The sequence below is a fragment of the Scophthalmus maximus genome, chromosome 16 (genome assembly GCF_022379125.1).
Source record: "Scophthalmus maximus strain ysfricsl-2021 chromosome 16, ASM2237912v1, whole genome shotgun sequence".
Lineage (NCBI taxonomy): Eukaryota > Metazoa > Chordata > Actinopteri > Pleuronectiformes > Scophthalmidae > Scophthalmus > Scophthalmus maximus.
The window spans coordinates 8580668-8604786 of NC_061530.1; the positions used below are offsets into that span (position 1 = coordinate 8580668).

At 44.9% G+C, this 24119-nt stretch overlaps 2 protein-coding genes across 5 annotated transcripts; both read left to right on the plus strand.

The window, feature by feature from the left end:
• The first annotated feature begins 683 nt into the window (after window positions 1–683).
• csnk1e (casein kinase 1, epsilon) lies at window positions 684–10411 on the plus strand. Of its 3 annotated transcripts, none has more exons than XM_035613936.2 (11): window positions 684–915; window positions 2960–3057; window positions 3192–3302; window positions 4740–4888; window positions 6104–6332; window positions 6502–6672; window positions 6777–6925; window positions 7029–7230; window positions 7335–7480; window positions 8483–8548; window positions 9004–10411. In XM_035613936.2, the coding sequence occupies exons 2-10, from the start codon at window positions 2982–2984 to the stop codon at window positions 8513–8515; spliced, it is 1266 nt and encodes a 421-aa protein (XP_035469829.1). In that variant the 5' UTR covers window positions 684–915; window positions 2960–2981; the 3' UTR covers window positions 8516–8548; window positions 9004–10411. The 3 variants fall into 3 exon arrangements, with proteins under 3 accessions (XP_035469829.1, XP_035469831.1, XP_035469830.1); XM_035613938.2 differs by having other exon boundaries at window positions 9007–10411; XM_035613937.2 differs by lacking the exon at window positions 684–915 and adding an exon at window positions 979–1491.
• A 779-nt stretch (window positions 10412–11190) lies between these two features.
• On the plus strand, window positions 11191–19801 carry tmem184ba (transmembrane protein 184ba). Of its 2 annotated transcripts, XM_035613934.2 has the most exons (9): window positions 11534–11676; window positions 11762–11796; window positions 13413–13646; window positions 14248–14413; window positions 16908–16998; window positions 17209–17376; window positions 17726–17895; window positions 17994–18188; window positions 19165–19801. In XM_035613934.2, the coding sequence occupies exons 3-9, from the start codon at window positions 13413–13415 to the stop codon at window positions 19392–19394; spliced, it is 1254 nt and encodes a 417-aa protein (XP_035469827.1). In that variant the 5' UTR covers window positions 11534–11676; window positions 11762–11796; the 3' UTR covers window positions 19395–19801. The 2 variants fall into 2 exon arrangements, with proteins under 2 accessions (XP_035469826.2, XP_035469827.1); XM_035613933.2 differs by lacking the exon at window positions 11762–11796 and having other exon boundaries at window positions 11191–11676.
• The last annotated feature ends 4318 nt before the right edge of the window (window positions 19802–24119 follow it).

The window sequence follows — 24119 nt, forward strand, 5'->3', positions numbered from 1 at the left end:
CGCACACCAAGTTTTTTTTTTTTAAGTGCATCCCGCTGCAATCGAGCTGCCAAGCCTGCGACTTCTCTATTATATTGAGTTTTGGAGATGGTCTTCCGTTATTCTTTATTTGTAGCTAGAATGTTAATCTCCATAGTACATATTGTAGTATATCCTCCTGGCCCTCCATTGTTGGTGTTGTGCCCCGGGGCCCTCTGTGCTTAAAGCAGGAGCTGACCACTGGCGTCCCCGGGCCCCGCAGCACTTATAGTGGACTCGTGTGTACGCGTTGGAGGCTTCAACGGAGACGCTTCTCGTTCACTTTGAATGTGGTGGCGTCATGCTTTGCCGAACCGAATTGTGGTTCCATTGCGGCGGCGGGGCAGGGCCTCAAACAAAAAAAAGGGGAGCCCCCCGGGGGCCTCACGGGACCACGATCCGGCCCTGCTTGCTACACGACATGTCATCGTGTCACTGGCAGGTGGGCTCTGATTGGTCTAAATGTCAGACTAGGCTAGCACTCCCTTCAACTTTCTTTTAACTTTGTCAGCGATACAGGATTCTACCTGACAACAGCAAGGAACTCAACTCCGATTGGATATATTTCTCTTCACCAAGGGAGGCAGAGCCGTGTCGAGCCTCCTTTGATGGCAGGTTTGATCTCGCACAGTAACTCCAGCCACGACATGAGCCGGGGCGAAATTCAGCTCATACACTCAGACTCTCAAACTTAGTGGCGCTTTTATAGCCCTCACATTGTCGAGGAGGCGGCGAGATTCAACTCCTGTCTGCGCTGGTTCTTGCTCGACGATGAAGAACGGAAAAAGTCTCAGAAACAACCTCGTGCAAACACGTTGAAAGAATAAATGAAGTGTGAAGCAGCCGATTAAGTGTTGTTGTTGTTGCCAGGAGCACGCGAAGGGGCAGGTCACACAGGTCAGTGGGCGTTTCCGATCCCTTAAAAAACACATGTATTCATTAGACAAATGCATGTCGTGCTTGTTGGTGTGATCGGTGAGATCGGTGAGCACTTCGTGAGCTCCGTCCCTGCAGCGGCGGCTTTAAGACAATCCGGGCATCTGCAAGTCTCCGGATGACATCATCGAGATTGTCAATGGTGTCGGGGAGAGAGAGAGAGAGAGAGAGAGAGAGAGAGAGAGATGGGTGGAGGTGTGTGAGTGCAGGGGAGAGAGAGAGAACAGCAGCCCGAGAAGAGAGATAAGGACCTTCATGTTTCTCCTCTTTTAAACATAATAACAATAATCGTGACAGTGGGAATCTTTCCCAGTCGTCCAGGGTTTCGGCTGATCGGCCGTGTGCGTCGTGTTCTTCGGAGCGGAGGGCGAGAGGGAGTGTTTTGGGGGGTTTTGGGTTTTTTTCCCTTTTCGGAAGCGGGACTTGAGGTCACACATCTCCGAGGTTATGAGCCGCCCGCAGCCGCGTCGGTGCATCGCTGTCCAGGGTCCTGAGTGAGGTAGAGCCGGGGCGACCGCGGAGCCTGAACGCAACCCGGTGAGGAGGAGGGGGGGCGGAGGGGGGGGGGGGGGTGGGCAGTCAAGGTGTCTGGAGTGTGTGTGTGTGTGTGAGAGAGAGAGAGTCCTGTTGGTCTTGGGGTGTGTGAGGGGGCTTGCTTGTTCAGGGGTCCAGTAAGGAGGGTGTGGTTATGGGAATTATTACCACATTTACTGGTCAGTGAGGGATGAAATGTGTGTGTGTGTGTGTGTGTGTGTGTGTGTGTTTTACATTCAGCACCTTCCCCCCCTTTTTTTCCCGCTCTCTCGTTGTATCTGGGGCAACTGCATGAAGTATTCTCTGACAATATCACGTCTTGCTTTTTTTTTTTTTCCTTCCTGCATGCTTTTTTTTTTTTTTTTTTTTTTTTTGCAGTCCTTTGCAGCAATAGTGTGTCTCTGTTTTGTAACACTGACAGCACAGCAGCTCTGGGGGCGGAGGGAAGGAATGGGTCTGGAGAGAAAGCTGAGGTGAAGGGTTTGGTTGATGTGCAGCGGTGGCTGGCTCTGCCTTATTTTCCCCTGCACTGGTGTGGATGTGGATGGGCTGCGTCCAGGGCCAACAATGCAGCTGTGACTTCTAAAAAAAAAAAAAAGAAGAAGAAGAACTTAGTCAGCGTTTAGTGCAATGCCAAAACTGGCCCGTCAATCGTAACCTCTGTAGAAAGAAGCCCTCCGTGGCTTCTCAGACAGACGAGGCCTGGGTGAGGAAAACATGACTCATTCGGATTCTGTCAGGGGCCTGATTCTGTCAGGGGCCTCCGGTCCGAAATTTGGGGGGTGTATGCAAATCGTTTGTATACGGGGTCTCGTTTGAAGTGCTTTGGGAAGAGTGTGTGTGATGCTGATCCTGTGCCCCCCCCCCCCTCCTGCCAACCCCACTCCCCCTACCCGCCCTGCAGCTCAGAATTAATCATGTTACACAACTACACGCTCTGCTCCTCCTTGCCCTCACCTTTTCCCCATGCACTCAACAAACACTTCAGTGGCCCACATTGTTGTTGTCTTGCGGGGAGGGCAGAATTTATAACCTCTCACGTTCCGAAAGGCGTGATGATGATGACCCTAGACGCAACCACACACGGCCGGCAGGAGCAGGGCTGTTGCAATTTACGTCCAGTGTACTTTGCTTCCACTAAGCCTTGAGCCACATTGAGTCACTCTATGGCTGGAAATGAGCAGCATCTTTCCTTCTTGGTTCCAGGGATTCAACCCAGGCAGCATTATGTCACCGTTTTGGCTCGCTGATGTGCAGTGATTCCAGTCCTTCTCCTCTCTCCGGTTGATGTTATTTTTCCAGTTTGAATTGTATTCCACGATACAGCAGCACTCCAGGGCTCGCATAGCTTTGAGTCTAAAGTCTGCAGCTTTGCACCACAGTGTCCTTTTACTCCATTGATCGTCAGTGATTGATGATAGCTCTGCGTGTGTGTGTTTGTATCTGCATGCGTGTGTGTTTACCCCCTCAGTGAGTTGAAACGCTCAGAGGCCATGGAGCTGAGGGTGGGGAACAAGTACCGCCTCGGGAGGAAGATAGGGAGTGGATCCTTTGGAGATATTTACCTCGGTGAGTGTGTATTATTATTATTTTTTTTCTGTGATTATTCAATCTCACATTTAAACTTCACAGGGGAAAGGCATCCGGTCGCCTCAGGAGCCGCTCATACGTTGTCACCGCATCCCTGCTCTTTCTCCCGTCAGGTTCCAACATTGCCACAGGAGAGGAGGTCGCCATCAAACTGGAATGTGTGAAGACCAAACATCCACAGCTCCACATTGAGAGCAAGTTCTACAAGATGATGCAGGGCGGAGGTGAGGCGCACAAAAGAGTTTTTAGGGGTTTGAAAGCTTCATTAAGAGGAAAACAAAGAGTTGTAGGTGCAGTAATGGGTGTTCAGGGCTGCTGATGGGAGGATACAGTTGTGTAGGAGGCATTAGAGGACATCTGAGGTCATTCCAGGTCACTGAGAGACTGGAATTAAAGAGCATGTCAATCATATACAGTTGTTGAGCAATATTATTCAGTGGTACGGCTACTCAACGTGGCTGTTGAAAGGTGTTGAGGGGTGTTTTTAAGTGTGGCATGTTGATGATGGATTCACAAGACTCTATTGATCTCCGGATGGAAATTACAGCAACACCGACTATGAGGCAGTAACACAGATATATATCTTAAATAAAATAACACCTTTATTTTCAAGAACTTTTCCTTAAACAAGGAAATTATAGAGATAAAAAACCCAGAAGTGAGTTCAGTAGCCATGATGTGTGATATATATGATTATTAGTATGAATAATAACAGGAATAGGTATAGTAATTTCTTGAAGTGTTATGTATTATGTGCAGTACAATTTATACATTCATTATCCACTACTATGTAATGTTCATGAAATTTAAATGCAATATTATGATGTCACATATGATGTAAAACTATAGTAATAACAATATAGTAGTAACAAAGTATAGTCATACATGAATAAAGCAAGGTAATATATAGTGGTAACTGTGTTATCACCACTAGCTACTGACATCGTAATAATAATATTGACATATATAATTGTAATATACAAGCAAGCAGAGAAGCAAAGACAAACAGTTTGCAAAAAGTGATTAGGGAGTATAAATTGTTTAAATAATGTAGCCATGTTTTTTTGTTTGTTTATCAATGTAAAGGGACAATGCACATTAATTAACATGCGTAGTCCAACATTCAAATGTAAATGCATCTGCTGCAGGTTGATGGAGAAAATCATAGAAATAACATGCAGAAAAATGTATAAAAAAAACACAGAAGCACAAATACAGACACATAGCATACATAATTGATATATCAATGACATACCTGTATGACATATTGAAAACATTGACAAATGCATATAGCCACATGGAAGACACAAATGATTTGTAAATCAATATACATAGGCGTATCAAGCAAAAGCACATAAACAACAAAACAAAACAAATATACAGACAACAATTTTTGAAATTGGACAGGAAAAAAAATACAAAAATAAAAACAAATGATAAAACCACAACACAGCCAGACCACTTCTCCAGATAATGACATGTTTGAGTGTCTAATAACCATTTTTTGAAATCATCAAATGAAGCAGAAAAGTTGTGAGTCACAAAAGAAATTATAATTGGACATGAAATGTCTCCCCCATCTGTTATGATGCACTATCTGTTTGCCCTAACTCTCTGATTCCCCCTCCTCCTCCTCCTGCTCCTGCTCCTCCTCCCAACAGTGGGAATCCCGTCTATTAAGTGGTGCGGAGCCGAAGGCGACTACAACGTCATGGTAATGGAGCTGCTCGGCCCCAGTCTGGAGGACCTGTTCAACTTCTGCTCCCGCAAGTTCAGTCTGAAGACGGTCCTGCTGCTGGCCGACCAGATGGTGAGGCAGACTGACTGGCTGCGGTCCACGCTGCGAAACATAAGAACATAAAACATAAGAGTTCGTCTGGGCTTCTTCTGGAGGCTCGCCACACTGTGCCTCAGCAGGAACTACACTCTTAAAGAGTTCTCCGGGTGTTTATAAAGGGGTTCCTCAAGGCGGAGTAGAAAACAGATAAACTGAATTATAGATAATTAAAATGTACCAGTTAAAATCGTGCAATTCCAAACACATTAAATACTGCTAACTAAACTTTCACCTTCGTTTGCAGGTAATGCACAATTGTACGGTTTTCAAGAAAAAGCATGTCTCTATTTTTAGACGGCAACTACAGAGGATTTGAATTTGGAGAATAATTCTCGTATAAACCTCGGAAGCTTGTTTCCTGGCTGGAAACAAAGCTTATCCCCTCATTAAGTTCAGAAACATTCAGCTCCTCCGTATAATTCAATTCCAATCTAGGACGCGGAGGCTCCACGAGGCGGCCTAATCCTCGACGCATAGGTCAGCCAGTCGTGTCTTTTATCAGCATTTTTTAAATCCGTCATATGTCAGTGTTAAGTCTACAACTGCCCCATTTGTTCTTTTCGTCCCATTTTCTCTCGGCCACTCTGACCTCCTCTCCTCTCCTCTCCTTTCCTCTACAGGGGCAATAACTAAGACTTTAACTGTCTCATAACATGAAATGACCCCTATATATCTGCAGACATGCTGACGGGGTTATAGATCAATACCAGTGACTCGTCTATTATTTCAACAGGCAATGAGAGTTGTGGCCTTTGGAAACTCACTTTCAGTTTTAGATCAAACAGTGGAAATATAAAGACTTGCACGGTGGCAACTCTACCAGTAAAGAGACATAAACTACACTACTGACTGAGCCATCGATACCTGAATGACATACTTGGAAAGATGCGATCCTTTTCTGTTTGTCAAAAATTATAATATCTGCATGTGGTAATCCTCCTTGTTGAGACATTCAAGGCAACTCCACTTCAACGCTCGTTTTCATTGCCCATCTGTTTGATTTCATGTCCTCTGGTTTTGATTTTAGTAATAACACAAAGAACATGTTTTAGTGGCGGACTGTCAGGTCTTGGATGTCTTAGAGCATCTGTTTAAAAAAAAGATTTTAAAAACAATTGCATTATTACATGAACACCAACATGTTCCTTTGATCCCAACTCAAACCTTCCATCTGTTGTCCTGCTGCAGATCAGTAGGATTGAGTACATCCACTCCAAGAACTTCATTCACAGAGACGTCAAGCCCGACAACTTTCTGATGGGGCTCGGCAAGAAGGGCAACCTGGTCTACATCATCGACTTCGGCCTGGCCAAGAAGTACCGCGATGCACGAACGCACCAGCACATCCCCTACCGTGAGAACAAGAACCTCACCGGCACCGCCCGCTACGCCTCCATCAACACCCATCTGGGCATCGGTGAGGCGTGTGTTCTGATACACCTGTCGCGGTTTATGTTTGTCTCTTTCCTTCTCCGTTTACCTTCTACCTCATTTTTGGTCTCCTCCTCTTCCTTTTCCTCTTCTCCCTTCACAAACTTTTTTTGTCATTCTCTCCTCTCCTCTCTATTCTGACTCTTCCTCCACAGAGCAATCGAGGCGAGATGATCTGGAGTCCCTAGGCTACGTTCTCATGTACTTCAACCTTGGCTCTCTGCCCTGGCAGGGGCTCAAGGCTGCCACCAAGAGGCAGAAGTATGAGCGCATCAGCGAGAAAAAAATGTCCACCCCCATTGAGGTGCTCTGCAAGGGATACCCCTGTAAGTAAATATGAGACTTTGCCATCAGCAATAGAATGTACCTGAACCTAACCACACCTCACCCGGCTCAAAATCCACGTATCTCTTTTTTTTTTGCCTTTCAGCTGAGTTCTCCACTTACCTGAATTTGTGTCGCTCCCTGCGATTCGACGACAAGCCGGACTACTCTTACTTGAGGCAGCTCTTCAGGAACCTTTTCCACAGACAGGGCTTCTCCTACGACTACGTCTTTGACTGGAACATGCTGAAGTTTGTGAGTGTCATGCTTTGGCAAAGCAACTCTAGCTCGGAGGTCAACGTTTTTTTTGGACTATGCGTGCTTCCTGTCACATCTCGACTGTCCTTCTGTGCTTCAGGGGGCCGGCAGGACAGCAGAGGAGGGAGAGAGGGAGAGGAGGGAGGGAAAAGAAGGGGAGGAGCGAGCAGGAGGAGGCCAGAGAGGAGCTGGAGGTCGAGCTCTGCCGCCTGGTCCGAACGCGTCAGCAGCAAACAGAGTCAGGAACGAGGCAGACGCTGCCGCTCCCTCCACTCCGGCCACACGTGTCGTCCAGCAGTCAGGTCAGCATGTACTTTGGGTTTTGGATGTCTGGAGGTAGCCGTGAAAAACATCTGGAACGGCATCAAAGCTTATAGCTTAAGTTTCTGTCTGTGTGCGTGCGCAGGTAACCGCTCTCCTCAGGCAGGGAGAGCAGAACGGGCCGAGCGAGAGAGGAAGGTGGCCATGAGGCTTCACCGCGGCGCCCCCGCCAACGTCTCCTCGTCTGACCTCACCGCACGCCTCGACCAATCACGCATCACTGCATCACAGGTAGGACGACTGTGATGTGTAGAGGGAGTAGCCGCACACGCGTGCACATCAGTTGCCTCCCACTAGTGCAATAAAGCCCTCTCATCGAGGTTATATTCTTTAGATTTAGTGCAGCGTGTAACATTTAAAGACAATGATGGTGACTGAAATATCTCAATAATAAGTTCATAGTTCCCAGATATCTTATGCTAATGTCCACAGCGATCCCCCTGACTTTTCCCCTATAACACATCATTTAGAATTTAAAATTTTTGTGGATATTTTTTTTTTTTTTCAACAAACCTCGGATGGCTTGCTCAACCATAAATATACTGCGGCACAGATTTACCACTTTTCTTATGTAGCATTCATTGTTTTTTGTGTGACAAAAATGCATCAAAGGGATTTTCATTAACAAATTCATAATCCGTGATGCCAAATTGGAAAAATCTGAGCTGGGAAATTCATTCATAATCTACTCGTAATTACCAGTAGGTTATTGACAGGATGCGTTTTTGTTCTTGTGCAGTCTAAGACTCGTATAAAATACATTATAATATGAAAAGGAATAATCTGCCAAGGCATGATCCTTGTGTCGCACTGCCTCTTCATGATTTGTAATTGGACTCTCTCCAGCTCTTCTTCATTTATCTGGGATCATGTCGGCATCCTGCAGCAGTGACCTTTTCAATGTCCACACTGACTGTGGAGTTACTTCAATTCTATTCAGTGAACTGACTGCACCAGTAAATAACACTTCTGCTCCTGGTTCAAACCTTTCATCAATTGCTATGCCTCTGTTTCTTTGTGGGTCCACCTTTCGTATCATTTTTGTTTCTGTGTGCGTCTCTGTGAGGCGTCTAACCGATCACAAATGGCCACATTCTGACGTAAAAAGCACAAAGAACTAAAGTCAGGTCATAAATCAAGAACTAGGAAAAGCATGAACAGAGTGTGTTCTGCTGGTGTCTGTCCTCTCCCTTTGTTCTGCTTCAAGCTTCTCATCTTTCCATCCACACTCAGGTCAGTGTGCCATTTGAACATCTGGCAAAGTGAGTTCATCCTGGCTGGCCTGTAGGTCAGCGGCAGGTACGGACACGTGTGTGTGACACACGCACACACACACACACACACACACAAAGACAAAGAGAACTTGCGTCAACAGTTTTGTCCTAGGTGACCTCCAGGTAGAGCGATGAAGAGATAAATCTCTGATTCAAAGCAACAAAAGAGAAAAAGCAGAGAGGACATTTTGCTTTTAGAATAGCTGAAGATAAAAATGAGGTACAACATTAATCATTTTTTCAAATAACTTGAATTTTGGTGCAAGAAAATGAAAAATCAAAACTAACCTCACAATGAAGACACAAAACATATGGGAGCACAAAATACATACAGAATATTTGTGGTTTAAAAAAATCGCTAAGTTTTTGGGGGATATTCACTTGGAACAAACCAGTGTGGGAAAACAGTCTCATGTTTTATCCTTCAGGTTAACGCAAAAACTAACATTTCTCCTCCTTGTTTTGTCCCCTGTGCTTCAGCAGCTGCAGGGTATCAAATACCCTTTACTTTTCAAATGGATGAATGAAAAACTTGAGTGAGTGGAGGAGGAGAAGAAGAGTGGGAGGAAGAGGAGGCACCTTAAAGGAGGGGCGGGGGCGTCCGTGTGTCTGTCAGTGCTGTGTGCGCATGCTCAGTGTTGAACAAAACACGGAGATGGTGGAACCCCAGTGAGAAGAAACTGAACTCTCGGCTGGAACTGCTTTCTGCGGGGTGCTGACGGAAAAAGAGGGGGGGGGGGGGGGGTGAAACAACACACAGGTCCCGCCCCTTCTTCACTCACCTTCACCTGCCCAGCGACTCAGAGGCTCAAATTGCAAAAAAAAATGTAAAATGAAAACCATTAACGTGCACAAAATGGACTAAATTTCAATTATTATGTGGTTTACACCTGTGTTTAAATAGAATAAAAAAAGAAATCTACAATCAACCTGCTAATGTTTGAGAGCTACATCTGCTGCTTGTGGTGTTCTTGACTATAAATTAATATATATACAACTATGGAGATGAACACAGACATAAAGGTTATTTAGGCCTATAATAGATGTGACGAGAGAAGGCTTAAAAATGGACTTGGGGTGGGATCAGAAGGAGGGGACGACTGAGTCTGTACTGAATTTGGAGCAAGGCTGCTTTTTGTCAGTAAATGTCAGTGTCTGTCTGCGCGTTAATGTCTTAAGTATTTGTTTTGCCTTTAGCTCTGCTTTAGAGAATCTGAGGAAATGAGGGGCAGAGGTGGGTAAAGTGTCTGTTGATGAATCGCCCACGGATGTGATGACCTTTCAGTTCAAAGTTTAATGACTGATGAGGAGAACATGCTGGTTGAATGTATAAAAGAAAAACAATAAAAAAACAGAAGGAAGAGTAATGAGACATCTTTGAGTAGACGACAGGAGGAAGAGAGAGCCGCGATGATTGTACGATATGACAAAGCCTTATTTCAGCGCATAACTCCAGGTACAAGAAGACGTGAGAACATTATAAGATCTTGGTGACAACACCGGTGTTACATTTGTATTTTGGTTCTTTACGGCCTCCATTTTTGTTTTGTTTTATAAAAAATGTAAAATGTGTATATACCTTTTACCAGAATGTAACAGATAGATAAAAATGAGGCTGGAGAGGAGTTCTGTTTAGCTCCTGAGAGTCCTGCGTCAAAAAGTGCAGCAAAAACCTTTAGAGTCTCCCAGAAGTGGTTTTCCGCTGTGGCAGGCAATGACTGAACGGTTCTTGCAAATATTTTTTTGAATGTTTTGACCCAGGCCTATCAGTGTGGACAGACAGGCACCAACGGGAAGGAGGTCCTGTACATTTCTTTACCATGCTTCAACTTTATTACTATGATATTTGTGTATATTTTCTGAATCAATAAAAAATATACACAGCTCATACAGACTTCAGATTGTATGTTTTACTTGATGGCAGTATATTTATGTCATTCATCGTCTTAATTCAGAATAACACTAATTTATTTTGGTATATATTTGTATAATATTTATTTTAGAATAATTTAACCCAATGTATTAAACCTCTTCTGCAGTTTAAGTTTTTTTTCTATAGACATTGGCAACAGATAAAATGGCTCCTGTGAAAAATGTCTATAACTGGCCACATTCCATTTAGCTTCACCTGCAGTGCCAGGGCTCTGATACTGTACAGTTTTAGTTCAATAGCACGACTAACTACTAGAGTATTGTAATAGGACCTACAGCCACCATCATTTATTTCAATAGAATGTAACAAGATAACCCCACACCCTCCTAAGTCATTTCTGACTAACCTAAAACCAAAAGCTATTAAAAGTTTTCAATGTTTGAAAACAACATATGTATCTTTCTATAGTCTGATCTAAATGTTCTAATGGACCAGTATACTGCAATAATGAAAAGCTAAGGGAAACACGAAATGTCAAGGCAACTTACAGCTACAGGCCTTGAAAGTACAGATAAAATAACGCCTTACATGAATTATCTTGTACTAAACGTTTACAAATATGACCACTTATTATTATGGTATAATTTGCTGACTTGACAGGACTTAGGACAGGAGGCCGTAAACAAACAATTCATTACTTTGTGTGTGTGCGTGTGCGTGTGTGCGTGCGTGTGTGCGCGTGCGTGTACGTGTTTGTGTGTATAGGAGCAGCGTTCACTCTTCACCAGGCACCAGGAATAGACCCGCGCATGCTCAGTGCTCATTGGACAAACCCCGCCTCCTCTCCGTGTCGAACGGCGTATGATTGGCCGAGCCGCCCTGTCCTCGCGGAGCGGGGCGGGGGGCGGGGTCAGTCTGATCTGCGGGTAATCCGACAGGGGGATTGTTGTGAAGTCGGCGGAGAGTCGGAGCAGGAGCGGAGTGTGACTCACTCACTTTCTTATCAGAACACCGCTCGCGGACAGAAAGGACTGCTTACAGGTGCAGCGTGGCGGCGGTTTGAACACGAGACTCCGACTTCAGCGGTGAGAGTTGAGTTGTGCGAGACGCGGAGGTCGACGGGGGGCGGTGCGCCGAGGGCTCAACATGGATGTCCGGGGAGCAGCGGCGCGGCTCTGAGGAAGAGCCAGGGCCGTGTGCTGGCTTCGTCTCCGCTCCGTCACCTTGTCCCGCGGAGTCCAGGAGGAGGCGAGTTTAAACGCAGGAGCCCGTTTTGCCAGGTGAGTCCAGTCGCGAGAGAAAACACGCGAGGACATTCACAAAGTCGTCATTTACCCGACTAATAAAAGTGTTTCTCAACTGCAGGCTTCCACACCAGGTCCGTCCGTCAGCTGGTGACGGTGAGTCTTCTCAGGCTTGTGCTGTTTCACGCGTCACTTGTTTGTCATTTCCACATAATTCAAACTTATTAAATCCCCCCCGAGCAAACATGAAGATCACTGTCAAAGTCAACTGTGTCTGTATGATAATCCGGTTGGTCTGAGAGACATATCGTGTCTTATTGTGAATGATCAACGTGTTGCCCCATCACCCCCTGCCCATCTGTTGCTCTGCTGTATAACTGACCCCCTGCCCTTCTCATATAGTATTCCTCTTTGTGTGTGTGTGTGTGTGTGTGTGTGTGAGTGTGAGAGAGAGACCCTCACAGAGGTCCCTTCGCTCCAACACTGTCATTTCACTGACATTGGTATTGTATTCGTGTGTGTGTCTGTGTGTGTGTGTGGCTGCTGCTGATGCCTTCACTTCTTCTCGTTGACATTTGGATCTGCTGATCACTGGCAAACCAATACATATGACCTGCTGTTTCTCTCTCTCTCACACACACACACACACACACACACACACACACACACACACACAGGTAACCATTATTGTCTTAATTGAACATATGAATGCATGAAAGCAGCCTAATCTGTTTAATCGAACCACCAAATTCAATTACGTTTTGTTAACATAATTAGCTTTGTTCAAAAAGGCTTTTGTGTGTGTGTGTGTGTGTGTGTGTGTGAGTGTGAGAGAGTGTGTGAGGAGGGGGGTCAGCATAATGTCAGCCTGTCATTGTCTGCACTATTTGTTCTGTGTGCTACGTGACTTTCAGTTGCCATGCTACTCTGCCTACTAGACATAATAGGTGTCACTATCTTTGTCAGTCATTCGCCATTTTAAGCGTGTTCTCTTTTATTATTTCAATCTCTGCTTGTGTCTCGCATTGTGTGTGTGTGTATGTGTGTGTGAACTGTTTGTATGAGCACCCCTAAATCCACTTCAACAACATCAAGGTCTCCGTCTCCCCCAAGCTCCATCATGGCAACATGGCAACCGTCTGTCAGTGCTCGCGAAGAACAGATGCGCCCTGAGAACATGACATTGTCGTCGTACAGACGCTGACACGCTGCGGCTTATGTAACGTGTCCTCTGGCCAATCCAAGTCCTGTCGTCTTCAGGAGCTGCGTGTAGTCTGGACGCAGCAGCAGCAGCATATGTGACGCTTCTGGTTCATTCTCCGCTTGAATTTAGTCGAGCTGTCGGCGGTTGATTCATGTTTGAATCACTGGTCAGATGTGGAAAGATGTGTGAATATCAGTGGTGGGGAAATACACCTTAAAACAGGTTTTGGAAGCTTTTACAAAACACTTTCAGGTGCAGTCTGTGGTTTGTAATATAATGCAACACTAATACTACTGTATAACTTTAACTATAATTATCACACGCACATTCTTGACTCATGGTGAAATGTTGACCTACTGTGTGGCTGTGTATATCTGGCTTCCTAGCTCAGATTACACGTTGAATTGATAACGAAATGTGTGATCGATATTCCAGGTTGATGATTAATTGTGGATGTGGATGTTCATACTTTGTGGATTGTGTCACAGCCGTCTCACTGGTTGAAAAGAGTTTCAGTCACTAATAAATGTAAACAACTCGTCTGACCTGTCCTCTGTGTCACCTCCAGATGTTGAGGCTGTGGAGGCGAGACGTGCCACTCTCAGAGAGGCTGGGAGAAGACTCTCCGTTGGCCGCTGCGCCCAGCCCAGCACCCACAGACGCTCCAATGGGCCCCAACATCTCATGGCTCCCGGAAGCCCCGCGGCTGAACTCGGAGCCGCCCATCTTCCTCATGACTCCCGCAGCACAGGCTGTGTCTGGCTTCTTTGTGTGGACCGCGCTCATCCTCACCTGTCACCAGGTAACGACTCCCAAACAGCGCGCGATGAGGGAGGAGTGCAAATCGTCAGGTTTTTAAAATTTACTCAAAGTGAGTGAAACAGTTTTGTTCACTCAGCAGACGAGATTTTCTGAGGAAGTTGGTCGCAAAGATGTAAACTGGTTGTGGTGGACAAGTGTGTGTGTGTTGTGCACAGGTGATGTGATCCTGAAAACACACACATCTGCTCAGGCCAAGAGAAGAGCAGGGGTTGCATGGCAACATCCCTCCGCAGGTGTTTTGGATACGGAGCACAAACACACACACACACACGCACACACACACACACACACACACACGCGCACACACACACACACACACACACACACACACACACTCACACACTCATACGCCAGGGTGAAACTTGACCCAGGTGGATAAAAAGCCTGTATGAAATCTGGCTGAAAAACGTGTTTTTCAGCCAGATATATCTGCAAGTATATCTGCAAGTGTCTGTATCTACCTTATGGAAAAAACTGTTTTACCATTTGTAGTTTGACACTTTATTCACAAAAAAGTCTATTTAGCTTATGTTCAACACTTAATCTTTCGGCGTTTCATATGTCTCTCCTGTCTTCTCCAGATCTACATGCATCTACGCTTTTACAGCTCGCCAAGGGAGCAGCGCCACATTGTGAGGATCCTCTTCATCGTGCCTATCTACGCCTTTGACTCCTGGCTCAGCCTCCTCTTCTTCACCAATGACCAGTACTACATGTACTTTGACACCGTCAGGGACTGCTATGAGGGTAATGACGCACCTCTGTCGGCAGCTTAGCTGCACTAAAATAGCCAAAGCCTTTCCACAGTACTGTATGTAAAAATGGCACTTATACGACCATATGTAGTTAATATTCGCACCTATTGTCTATCAAGGCTAAAACTCTGGCGTCTTATGATTCACACTGAATGGCATTTGTTCTGATAGAAGTTATCGTTTAACATCCACCTCACTGTGGGCGACTTCTCCTGTTGCGCTGCTGAAACACATTTTGATTTTGTCCGTGCTTGAAAAATGATTCCACCCATATTCACGTGGTGAATGTCTATTTTGCAGCGAGTGCCCTCTCACCCTTATTAAATTCCTGCCTTTTCTGCTGCACTTTTGAGTTTGTGTTTACCCGTTTGATACATTTTGAATTCAGGGTCGTCTCATTTCTATATCGCACGGCAGAATTGAAGTCTGTATCTTCTGCTAGTCATTTTTATTGAAAAAAAATCCAGCTCTCTCCTCTGTGACTTTGAGGCACGAAATGAGCCTTGAATTTCACCTTGGAAGATGTTAGTCATTGGTTGAATGCTAAACTATTGTTTTGTTATTTAATGTTTCACTCATAACTTTTTAAAGGTTTCAGAATTGGCACACTGATTTAAAACTGTCTACATGTGTTTGGGACGGAGCTGCTTTTAATTCCCACATCGTTTTTAGTTTCCATCAACCATGGTATTTTTGTAATCAACTAATTTCAATGCATACGTATCTCAGACATGTGGTTTTATTCAGTTGAGTTTATGTGTCTGGAATCTAGCACCGGGGACGTAAACACTGGGAATCACTGCAGCTCGACTCCTTTAGAATATGGACTTTGTTTATTTGTGTCAGGTCTGAGACGTTGAAGGAGATGTTGATCTGGCGGCTCTGGTCAGTCGATGGATGACGCAAACACAATAGACGCCGCCTGCTGCTGCTCTTTGAAATCTTGAATGATCAGGGGATGGTGAGGGAGGCGGCCGACTGCCTCCGCTCCTCACTCTCCTCAGTCAGTCCTGACGCTCAGGACACAAATAGTCAGAACGCCGTGACACTTCCCCTGTGCTGATGATGTCGGGTGTGGAGTGGGGGCACTTGATGATTGGTTCTGCTTTTGGCAGGAAGTGTTTTTCAGTGGTCGTCGTATCACTCCCTCAGGCAGATGGCATCTTCCTCCTTTTTTTTTTCTTCTCCTCCTCTCTTGGCACCATCTTCCCTCCGTTCACCCCCTTTTTTCACTTCTCGCCCTCCCTCTCCGCCGCCTGTTTGTCCCGTCCGCTTCCCACAATGCCGATGAGCCCTGCCCAGATCTTTTCCTTGGCAAGGATGACAGACCTGTTGCATGGCAACTGCACTCACAGATCTCCCTCATCAACTGGAATGGCTGCATCAGATAATGAGTTTCTCTCATCCAAACTTGCTGTGAAGTTGCCATAGGCCCACCGTATCACTGTGGCAACGCACGGTGCTGACGTGGGTCCTCGGGGAGAAGTGGAGGAGCGTGATGGTAAACAGCTGAGACACAGAGGTTTACTCAGTCAGGACACACAGACCAGTTCTCATCACTCAGCACTGTGTACACGGTGGAATGGCATGTGTGGTATCTTATCTTCTATCGTCTGACTGGTGTCTGACATCAGACAGGAGGGGTGTGTAGTGTGGCACACACTACTGTATAACACATTTTTAAACTACAGTAACTGATACACACCTGCCACAATTAGCTTATTTTAACTCACATGCACGGTCACACAAACACATCTGTGTGTGTGTGTGTCTGTGTGTGTGTGTTTCTGTGTGTGTGTGTGTGTGTGTGTGTGTGTGAACATCCGTTCACACACACACACACACACACACACACACACAGAGGGACAGGAAGGTCCTCGGGGGTTAACGGGATTAGCCTGGTGGTGTTTCGTATGAGCGTCTTGGTCGTCATCAGCCTCAGACTGAAGCAGCACAGAGGGAGATAATCCACTGGTCAGAGAGAGACTGTCAGGTGGAAAATCAGTCACGTGGGGAAAAGTGTGTGTGGGTGTACAAAATAACTCAACGCTAGTCATAGGGTCATGGTCAACAAAAATATGGTCAGACAAAAGATATTTTCCAAGATATCTCTGCAAACGATATGGCTAGAGAAACAAATGAAAGCGTATGATTATTAATAACCGATTTTTTTTTTAAATAATATAAATTTTGACAGAAAAAGGAGAAAATGGAAAATACAGGAGGAATTCCAATTAGCTGCTTCAGTTCAGATAGAAAAATAATCACAGAATCAGCTGTTGAAACTCACATTATAGTATAGTAATATTTTCCCATGCAAACTGGCCTGTCATGTTCCCTCGGTCTCATGTCAGTTTAACTTGGATCAAATAAATACTACATGAGATTAAGGTGGGATCGTACCCTCACCTGTTTGGAGTTAATAGAAAGAAAGCCTGCCTGGAGATTAAGAACAAGCAACCCTCTCTCCCTGTTTTTCTCCCCAGCATTTGTGATTTACAACTTCCTGAGTCTGTGCTACGAGTACCTGGGAGGAGAGAGCGCCATCATGGCTGAGATCCGAGGGAAACCCATCGAGTGAGTCTCAGATATCTCCTGCAGATTGATTCTATTCTAAAACCCCTTTCAACAATACGTGTTTGTAACTGTTTTGTTGTTGTTAAAAACAGTTATGCTTATATTAATTTTTCCTGCTCTGTCCTGCAAATGTTGCTGCTACAACACTGACACGGGAAATGACAGACTTTCATTGCTCCAGTAAGAATAAACCGAGCTTCGTCCCTTCAGGTCCAGCTGCATGTACGGTACCTGCTGTCTGAGGGGAAAGGCCTACTCCATCGGCTTCCTGCGCTTCTGCAAGCAGGCCACTCTGCAGTTCTGCGTGGTCAAGCCGCTCATGGCCGTCATCACTGTCGTGCTGCAGGCCTACGGCAAATACAAGGACGGAGACTTCAAGTGAGTGCCTGCAACCAGGGGAGGCAGGCAGGAAGGAAGGAAGTCTATACAACCAAACCTGGATTCAGATTTATCTTAATATGTTTAACTAGAGAGAAATATGTAAATACATGGCAGTACATTTAGAGAAAAAAAACACAACAGCAGTGGACTTGTGGATTTCTCCTTTAAATTTTTTTGATTAATTGAATGTCCCAGACTGATCATCACCTCCCCCCTTAATCAGTCTAAGACTTTAATCTCTGATGGGGCATTTAGGCTTTCAGCCCGACCTGTAACAATGGATAATACGAACAAAATCAACACCACTAACATCCCTCCCTCTCTCTCACTTCTTCTCTTTCCACAGCGTTGCCACTGGTTACTTGTATGTAGCCATCATCAACAACATCTCAGTCAGCTTGTCTCTGTACGCCCTCTTCCTCTTCTACTTTTCCACGAGGGAGCTGCTCAGCCCGTACAGCCCCATGCTCAAGTTCCTCATGGTCAAGTCGGTCATCTTCCTCTCCTTCTGGCAGGGTAAACGGAACGGGCCTTAGCGACACAAACACGCCGCGCAGTGCCGTGACTTACAGTTTATCCGTCATTAAGTTTCCGTCTCTATCATTTGTGGTCAGGCATGTTGCTGGCCATCCTGGAGAAGTGCGGGGCCATTCCCCAGATCAACTCCCTGGAGGTGTCCGTCGGCGAGGGCACAGTCGCCGCCGGTTACCAGAACTTCATCATCTGCGTTGAGATGTTTTTCGCGGCGCTTGCTCTGCGACACGCCTTCACGTACAATGTCTACATGGACAAAAGTCTTGATTCACAAGGTGAGAAGACGCACAAAATGAGGAACTAGGATCCCAAACGCTTTTTGTGCCTCACTTTACCTCCTTTTCAAAAAGAAACAACCTGCTCCCTTTAATTATTTTCTCCTCATTCTTTTTCGTTTCACCTCACTCACTTTTTCTTCAAACATATTGGGTCGGGGGTTTTTTTCTCCCTGTTTCTACACATGTATCTTCATTCCTCTCTTTTCTCTTTCTGCTGCACCATGAAGGACCTGCTCCTACATACGGAGAGTTTGGTAGGTTACACACTGATGGCGTTTACTCCTCAATCCCCCCCCCATCTTGTTCATGCTGCTGTTTAGCTGGTTATTGCCTCCATTTTTTTTTATCCAAGGTTTCGAATGCGATTTGGTACTTTTGACCTAAACCTATTATTTTCTTTTCATTTTGTCCCTTTGACCATTTTCTGTCCGTTTGAATCATTCCCGTCCATTTTATCCCTTTTTTTATTCTGTCCTTTCCCGTCTTAAATCCCTTTTCCCTTTCTGTTCCCTCTCCTTAAATCACAACCTCCTTTTTCCATTATTTCTCTTTCACCCATTCCCTCCTTTTGTCTCCCTGTTGAACGCCCTCTAAATCACTGATGCCCCATGCCTCTCTTCTATTCTTTGTCCCCTCTTGTCCTCTGCCCGCCTCTCCTCCCGCCACTAAATCAGACCCTTTCCCACTCTTCTTTTCCTCTTTCCTCATCTGCCCTTCCTCATTCCTTCTTCTTTATTTCTTTCACACGTTCCCTTCGTCCTGCACCTGTCTTCCTCGCCTCTCTGTTTCCCCCTTGTTCTATTTTCCTTTAACCCTCTACTTCACTTGTCTTTCTTCTAAATCACTCCTTTTGCCTTCTGACTGCCTTTATTTTCAGTTCTCTGACTTTCTTTTTCTGCTGTGCTCCCTTTAACCCTGCTCACACACTTTTATTTTCTTCTCTTTTTTTTTAACTCTCTGGTCCCTCCCGCAGGCCGCTGTGCCCCCATGAAGAGCATCTCCAGCAGCCTGAAGGAGACGATGAACCCAGGCGACATGGTCCAGGACGCCATCCACAACTTCTCCCCTGCCTACCAGCAGTACACCCAGCAGTCCACGCTAGAGCAGGGGGCACCGCCGGCCGTCTCCCGTACCCACAGTGTCGTCAGCGCCCGCGGAGACACAGAGAAGACCCTCCTGCTCAGCTCCGATGACGAATTTTAAAGCGGAAAACACACACACACGCAATACTTGATCTTATTCAGACTGACGTTTTTAAGATAAGATAAGATGGAACTTTATTTGTCCCAAGCCGGAGAAAATTACTCACAGAAATGTAATGGCGGGTGGCTCTGAGTCCTCCTGTGCAGCTGGTCCTCTGAAACGTGTGCTTGATTTTTAGAGTTTTGTGTTTGTTTTTCCTGTTTTTTTTTTTGAGACTGCTCATGAATGCGAGGACCCATTCCTGTTCCCCCGCACTTCCCAAGCATTATATTTGGTCAGAACACTCTGAGCTGATTCTGTGTTTACTTTCTGGCCAGTGCGTTTAACAGGGTTGTTCCTGAGTCATACTTGTATAAACTGAATACATCTGACCCAACAACAGAAGCTCGGAGAGAAGTTTAACTTTACGTTTGAGCTCAGTCTCGTTTCCTTCTGTGTTTCTCCGTGACAATGTAATCATCCTGACGGCTGTGGATTGTTAGTGGTGCTCATCGAGGTTCCCACAGTCATGAAAATATTCGAAAAGTTAAATACATTTCTTTTAAAAGTGTAGAACTTTTACTCTTTCAAAATAATATTTAGATGTTAATTAGCAAAAACTTGAGGAATTAGTTCTGCCAATACATTTATTTATACAGCTTTAAACTGAAGCTGTTGTCTTTGTCGTGGCAGCGGCGTTATGGAATATGAACGCCTCACTAAGTGTTAAGTGAACTTTGGTGTGGTTTGAAGGGACGTCCTCCGCTGCAGTGATGGGGATGGATCCAGAGGGAAACCTAGGCGGAAAAACATGAGCTGCGTGGATCAATGTTGTTATTGATGACGGTGGAGCAGATGAGAGCGAGGCGGAGCAGATTATAGATTGATATAGAGTGCATCTGCTGCAGTGGGCAGCAGGAGTGAAGGGCAGCAGCAGCAGCAGAGCTGGTCGGGATTACACTGGCGTAATTGGGGCGTTATTTGAATGGCCGGGATTAAAGCTGGAGCTTGTTGGCCCAGAAAGTGGACCACACTCTGCAGGCCACGATGTAGGTTAACGTGATTGAGGAGAAAAAACACAGATGTAGTTGCTTGTTCTATCATAGGAAATTAATATCGCCTCTTGTTAATACAGGTAAATGTTCCACGTGTCAAAGGTACGCATAGTTGACTTTTTAAAAGTTGAACTGAGAGTTATATACCCATCACTTTGTGTGGAAGGAAACGGATACATGATACATGGCCAGTGTCAAAACTCACAGGGAGGTTGTAGCCATGGAACCTCAGCACACCGTACGTTAATCTGTGTGTGTGTGTGTGTGTGTGTGTGTGTGTGTGTGTGTGTGTGTGTGTGTGTGTGTGTGTGTGTGTGTGTGTGTGTGTGTGTGTGTGTGTGTGTGTGTGTGTGTGTGTGTGTGTGTGTGTGTGTGTGTGTGTGTGTGTCTGTGTGTCTGTGTGTCTGTGTGTCTGTCTGTCTGTCTGTCTGTGTGTGTGTGTGTGTGTCTGTGTGTCTGTGTGTCTGTCTGTCTGTCTGTCTGTCTGTCTGTCTGTCTGTCTGTGTGTGTGTGTGTGTGTGTGTGTGTGTGTGTGTGTGTGTGTGTGTGTGTGTGTGTGTCTGTGTCACAGCGCGGGGTGATGTACGCTGTCATGGAGTCATACAGGAAGTGATGAAATCACAGTGGGTGCGACTGATAACAACGTCGGCTAGCTTCTTGTGTGTCTGTTGGAAACAAAGTGATATCATGAACAACAGTTTTTCTAGGGCCAAACAGATAATGGGCCAAATCAGATAACAATAACAGCACGCCCCCTGGAGGACAATGATGTATCACAATGACGTACGTACCTTGATTTCTTGGTGAAAGAATTAACTCTAATCTCAGTCCAATCTGAGGGGTTCTTTTTTTAGAATTAAATCTGTGAAATCTGTCCACATGTAGTGAGTTCCCTGCTTTCGCCCGGATCTCCCACTGCTGGGACCTCTCTGTCACCCGGTAAGGTTTAAGTACACTAAGGTTTTTCTGCACAGAAACACAAACTGGATATTATTATGTCATTTCAGACAATCAATATTCACAAAAATGACGTGTTGCACAAACTTGACGTTGTTGCTTTTCTTTGACTTGGATGATTTTCTGTTCCAGTCTTATTTTTATTTTATTTTTAATTCACCGCAGTCAGAGCAGGGTTATTTTTTTTTTTAACTTAATTGGGGTCATGAGTCATATTGAATGAGTCATACAAAGTCTGCTGACGTGTTTACTGTAACCACCTTCACTGCTCTTCTGCTGTAGCTCTGTCTGAACACCAGGGGGCCGTGTGGAGCAGATATGAACACTCATCTCATCACTCACTCAGGTCTGGAGCATGTATAAGAGAAAAAAAAAGTTTTCTTAATTTGAGGGCCACTCTTTCTTTTCTCGATGTGTGTTTGTGTGTGTGTGTGTGTGTGTGTGTGTGTGTGTGTGTGTGTGTGTGTGTGTGTGTGTGTGTGTGTGTGTGTGTGTGTGTGTGTGTGTGTGTGTGTGTGTGTGTGTGTGTGTGTGTGTGTGTGTGTGTGTGTGTGTGTGTGTGTGTGTGTGTGTGTGTGTGTGCGTGCGCGCAGCTGAAGCCCAGGCCTCAGACAGTGATCATGGGTCATTTTTTTATATTTTTGACTTCTGCCTGACACAATATTAGTTTTGGATGGATCACGTCTGTGTGCAGAAGCCGCAGCCCATTTATAGACATTGCTGAGTCTGTCTGGGTAGTTGTGATGCTACACTTTGATGACATGCACACCAACTGGACTTTATGTTTTATTTGATTTTATTTACAATGGCTGAGCTTCATCCGGATGAAGCAAATGACCCTTTATTCCTTCATAGAAGCCCCAAGTCACGTCAGCGTTGCTGTGTTCACCACAGTCTTCTGTCTTTTTATTAACTGCATTTTCATGTTGGATTCACGAACGAACACTGAACACTTCAGACGTGCGAGAACCAGTGCTCATGTCTGGGTGTTGCAGTGTTGAACGTGATGGATGCAGATCTGTTGTGTATCTATTCTATTATGTGCTTCTTTATGTTTTCGAAAAAAGACCTTTTCCTCTGCACTCTTTATTTCCAGGGTGGAAATGACGATACAAACCAAACAGATGCATAAGATGTAATGATACAATAATTACAATAATTCAGGATTTTAAAACAAAGCAGACGGCGCGTCACTGTCACTGCACTTTGAACACCATAGTTCACCTGTCAGCTAAGACGCTCTCATGCACTCTTCGGTCTCGTCTCATTTGAGATGTTCTCATGAAAACTCTGTAGACTGTTGTTGTAAATACAGCTGTAAGTTCTGTCTACAGGAGCAACAGTAGTGCTGTGTGTTGCCGTACAGTACAGGAGGAACAATGACCTAGTTTTGTATTTTTACTTCATACTGCCTTTTTTTTTCTTTTTTTTCGGCAACTTGGTTTCTAGTTCTGTTTATTTTAAAGCTGCTCATGATGCTACTATTTCATGTCTAATGGATAAATATGGGAAGAAATAATAAATGATATTTAGTCTGGTATTTCAGTTGCATATTTATCTTCTATGGTGTTTATTTCTTGTCTTGCTTACATTGTGTAAACACACTAATGGGGTGCTTTTAACCAGCTCTCAGCTAGTTAAACCTAATTTCCCAAATATTAAATGTAGTGCACATACATGTAGGGCAGCGTACACATGTTCTGAGGTTTTTCTAATAAGACTAAAAATGCTTATGAGATGTGGGCCTGGTGGAATGCATTGTGGGAAATTCCTTTTGCTGCCTTGTTTTCTGACCATTAGTTTTTTTTACGTTTGTGTTGCAGGCCCCCGACGTTTTGGCAGCGTAGCACTAAATTGCTGGAGGTTTATCAAGGTTAGTTTAAGGTTTTCAAGGATGCTCCCTTTAAGTCACAGAGGAAAGACTGTTTCCTCTGTTCCCATGCTCCATTTCAAACTAACTTAATGTGCAGTTATTTTCAGTTCACATCTAGAAGTCTCTTGATTATTATGCAAGATAATTAACCACTGTTAATATTAATGGTATTTGTAGTACTACATTTCCCATAAGCGGCTATCTTCCTAACACTATCAGGTATGTTGATTCTGAAGGCTTTAATTAGGAATTAGAAGAACTAGAAAAAGATAAGTTAAACAAGGTGAAAAGTTGCTGAAAGGATTTTGGAGAACAGTAATGTTAATAATATACTACTATTAATTTGAAAGCAACAGATCAGAATTGTTGCAAGTGAATGACACTTATTTTTAAACACACACGCATGCTGCGCGAGGACTGAACCACAAGACAGCATGGCAACACAAGCAGCAGGCCACAGCTGAAACACTGCTCACACACTCGCAGGGGATCGTCAGGGGTTTGGCAGCGGAGCTCAAGTAAACATGAGCACATGAACGCTGTGCTCGTGCACCTGAGTCAGCAGATTACGCTGCAGTGAGTGTGAAGGTGTATATCCAGAGAATGACTCCACTGTAGGATTCGTTTCCTTTTAAAGATTTCGAGGAGTAGTTTTCTTTCTTCCAACATGTTATCAGTTCACTTGTCGGTCTCACTATACTTCATCCTTGGTCAAAAAAGAAAAAGAAAAAGAAAAGAAGCAGCTCACCATTTACAATCTAACCTTGAGTTTATCTCCTGATCAGGAGCCATAAAAAAAATTGTGCAACACATCCTGCGGGCTCCTCTTCCTCTCTGAATCTGACCCACAATCACAAACGC

Excerpts from the sequence above, each read along its gene's own strand:
- csnk1e (XM_035613936.2), top strand. The coding sequence starts at position 2,982 with ATGGAGCTGAGGGTGGGGAACAAGTACCGCCTCGGGAGGAAGATAGGG. Across the intron at positions 6,673-6,776 it reads GCTCTGCAAGGGATACCCCT|CTGAGTTCTCCACTTACCTG; the intron begins GTAAGTAAATAT and ends TTTGCCTTTCAG. Across the intron at positions 7,231-7,334 it reads ACGTGTCGTCCAGCAGTCAG|GTAACCGCTCTCCTCAGGCA; the intron begins GTCAGCATGTAC and ends GTGCGTGCGCAG.
- tmem184ba (XM_035613933.2), top strand. The coding sequence starts at position 11,206 with ATGCTCAGTGCTCATTGGACAAACCCCGCCTCCTCTCCGTGTCGAACG. Across the intron at positions 14,414-16,907 it reads CGTCAGGGACTGCTATGAGG|CATTTGTGATTTACAACTTC; the intron begins GTAATGACGCAC and ends TTTTCTCCCCAG. Across the intron at positions 17,377-17,725 it reads TACAAGGACGGAGACTTCAA|CGTTGCCACTGGTTACTTGT; the intron begins GTGAGTGCCTGC and ends CTCTTTCCACAG.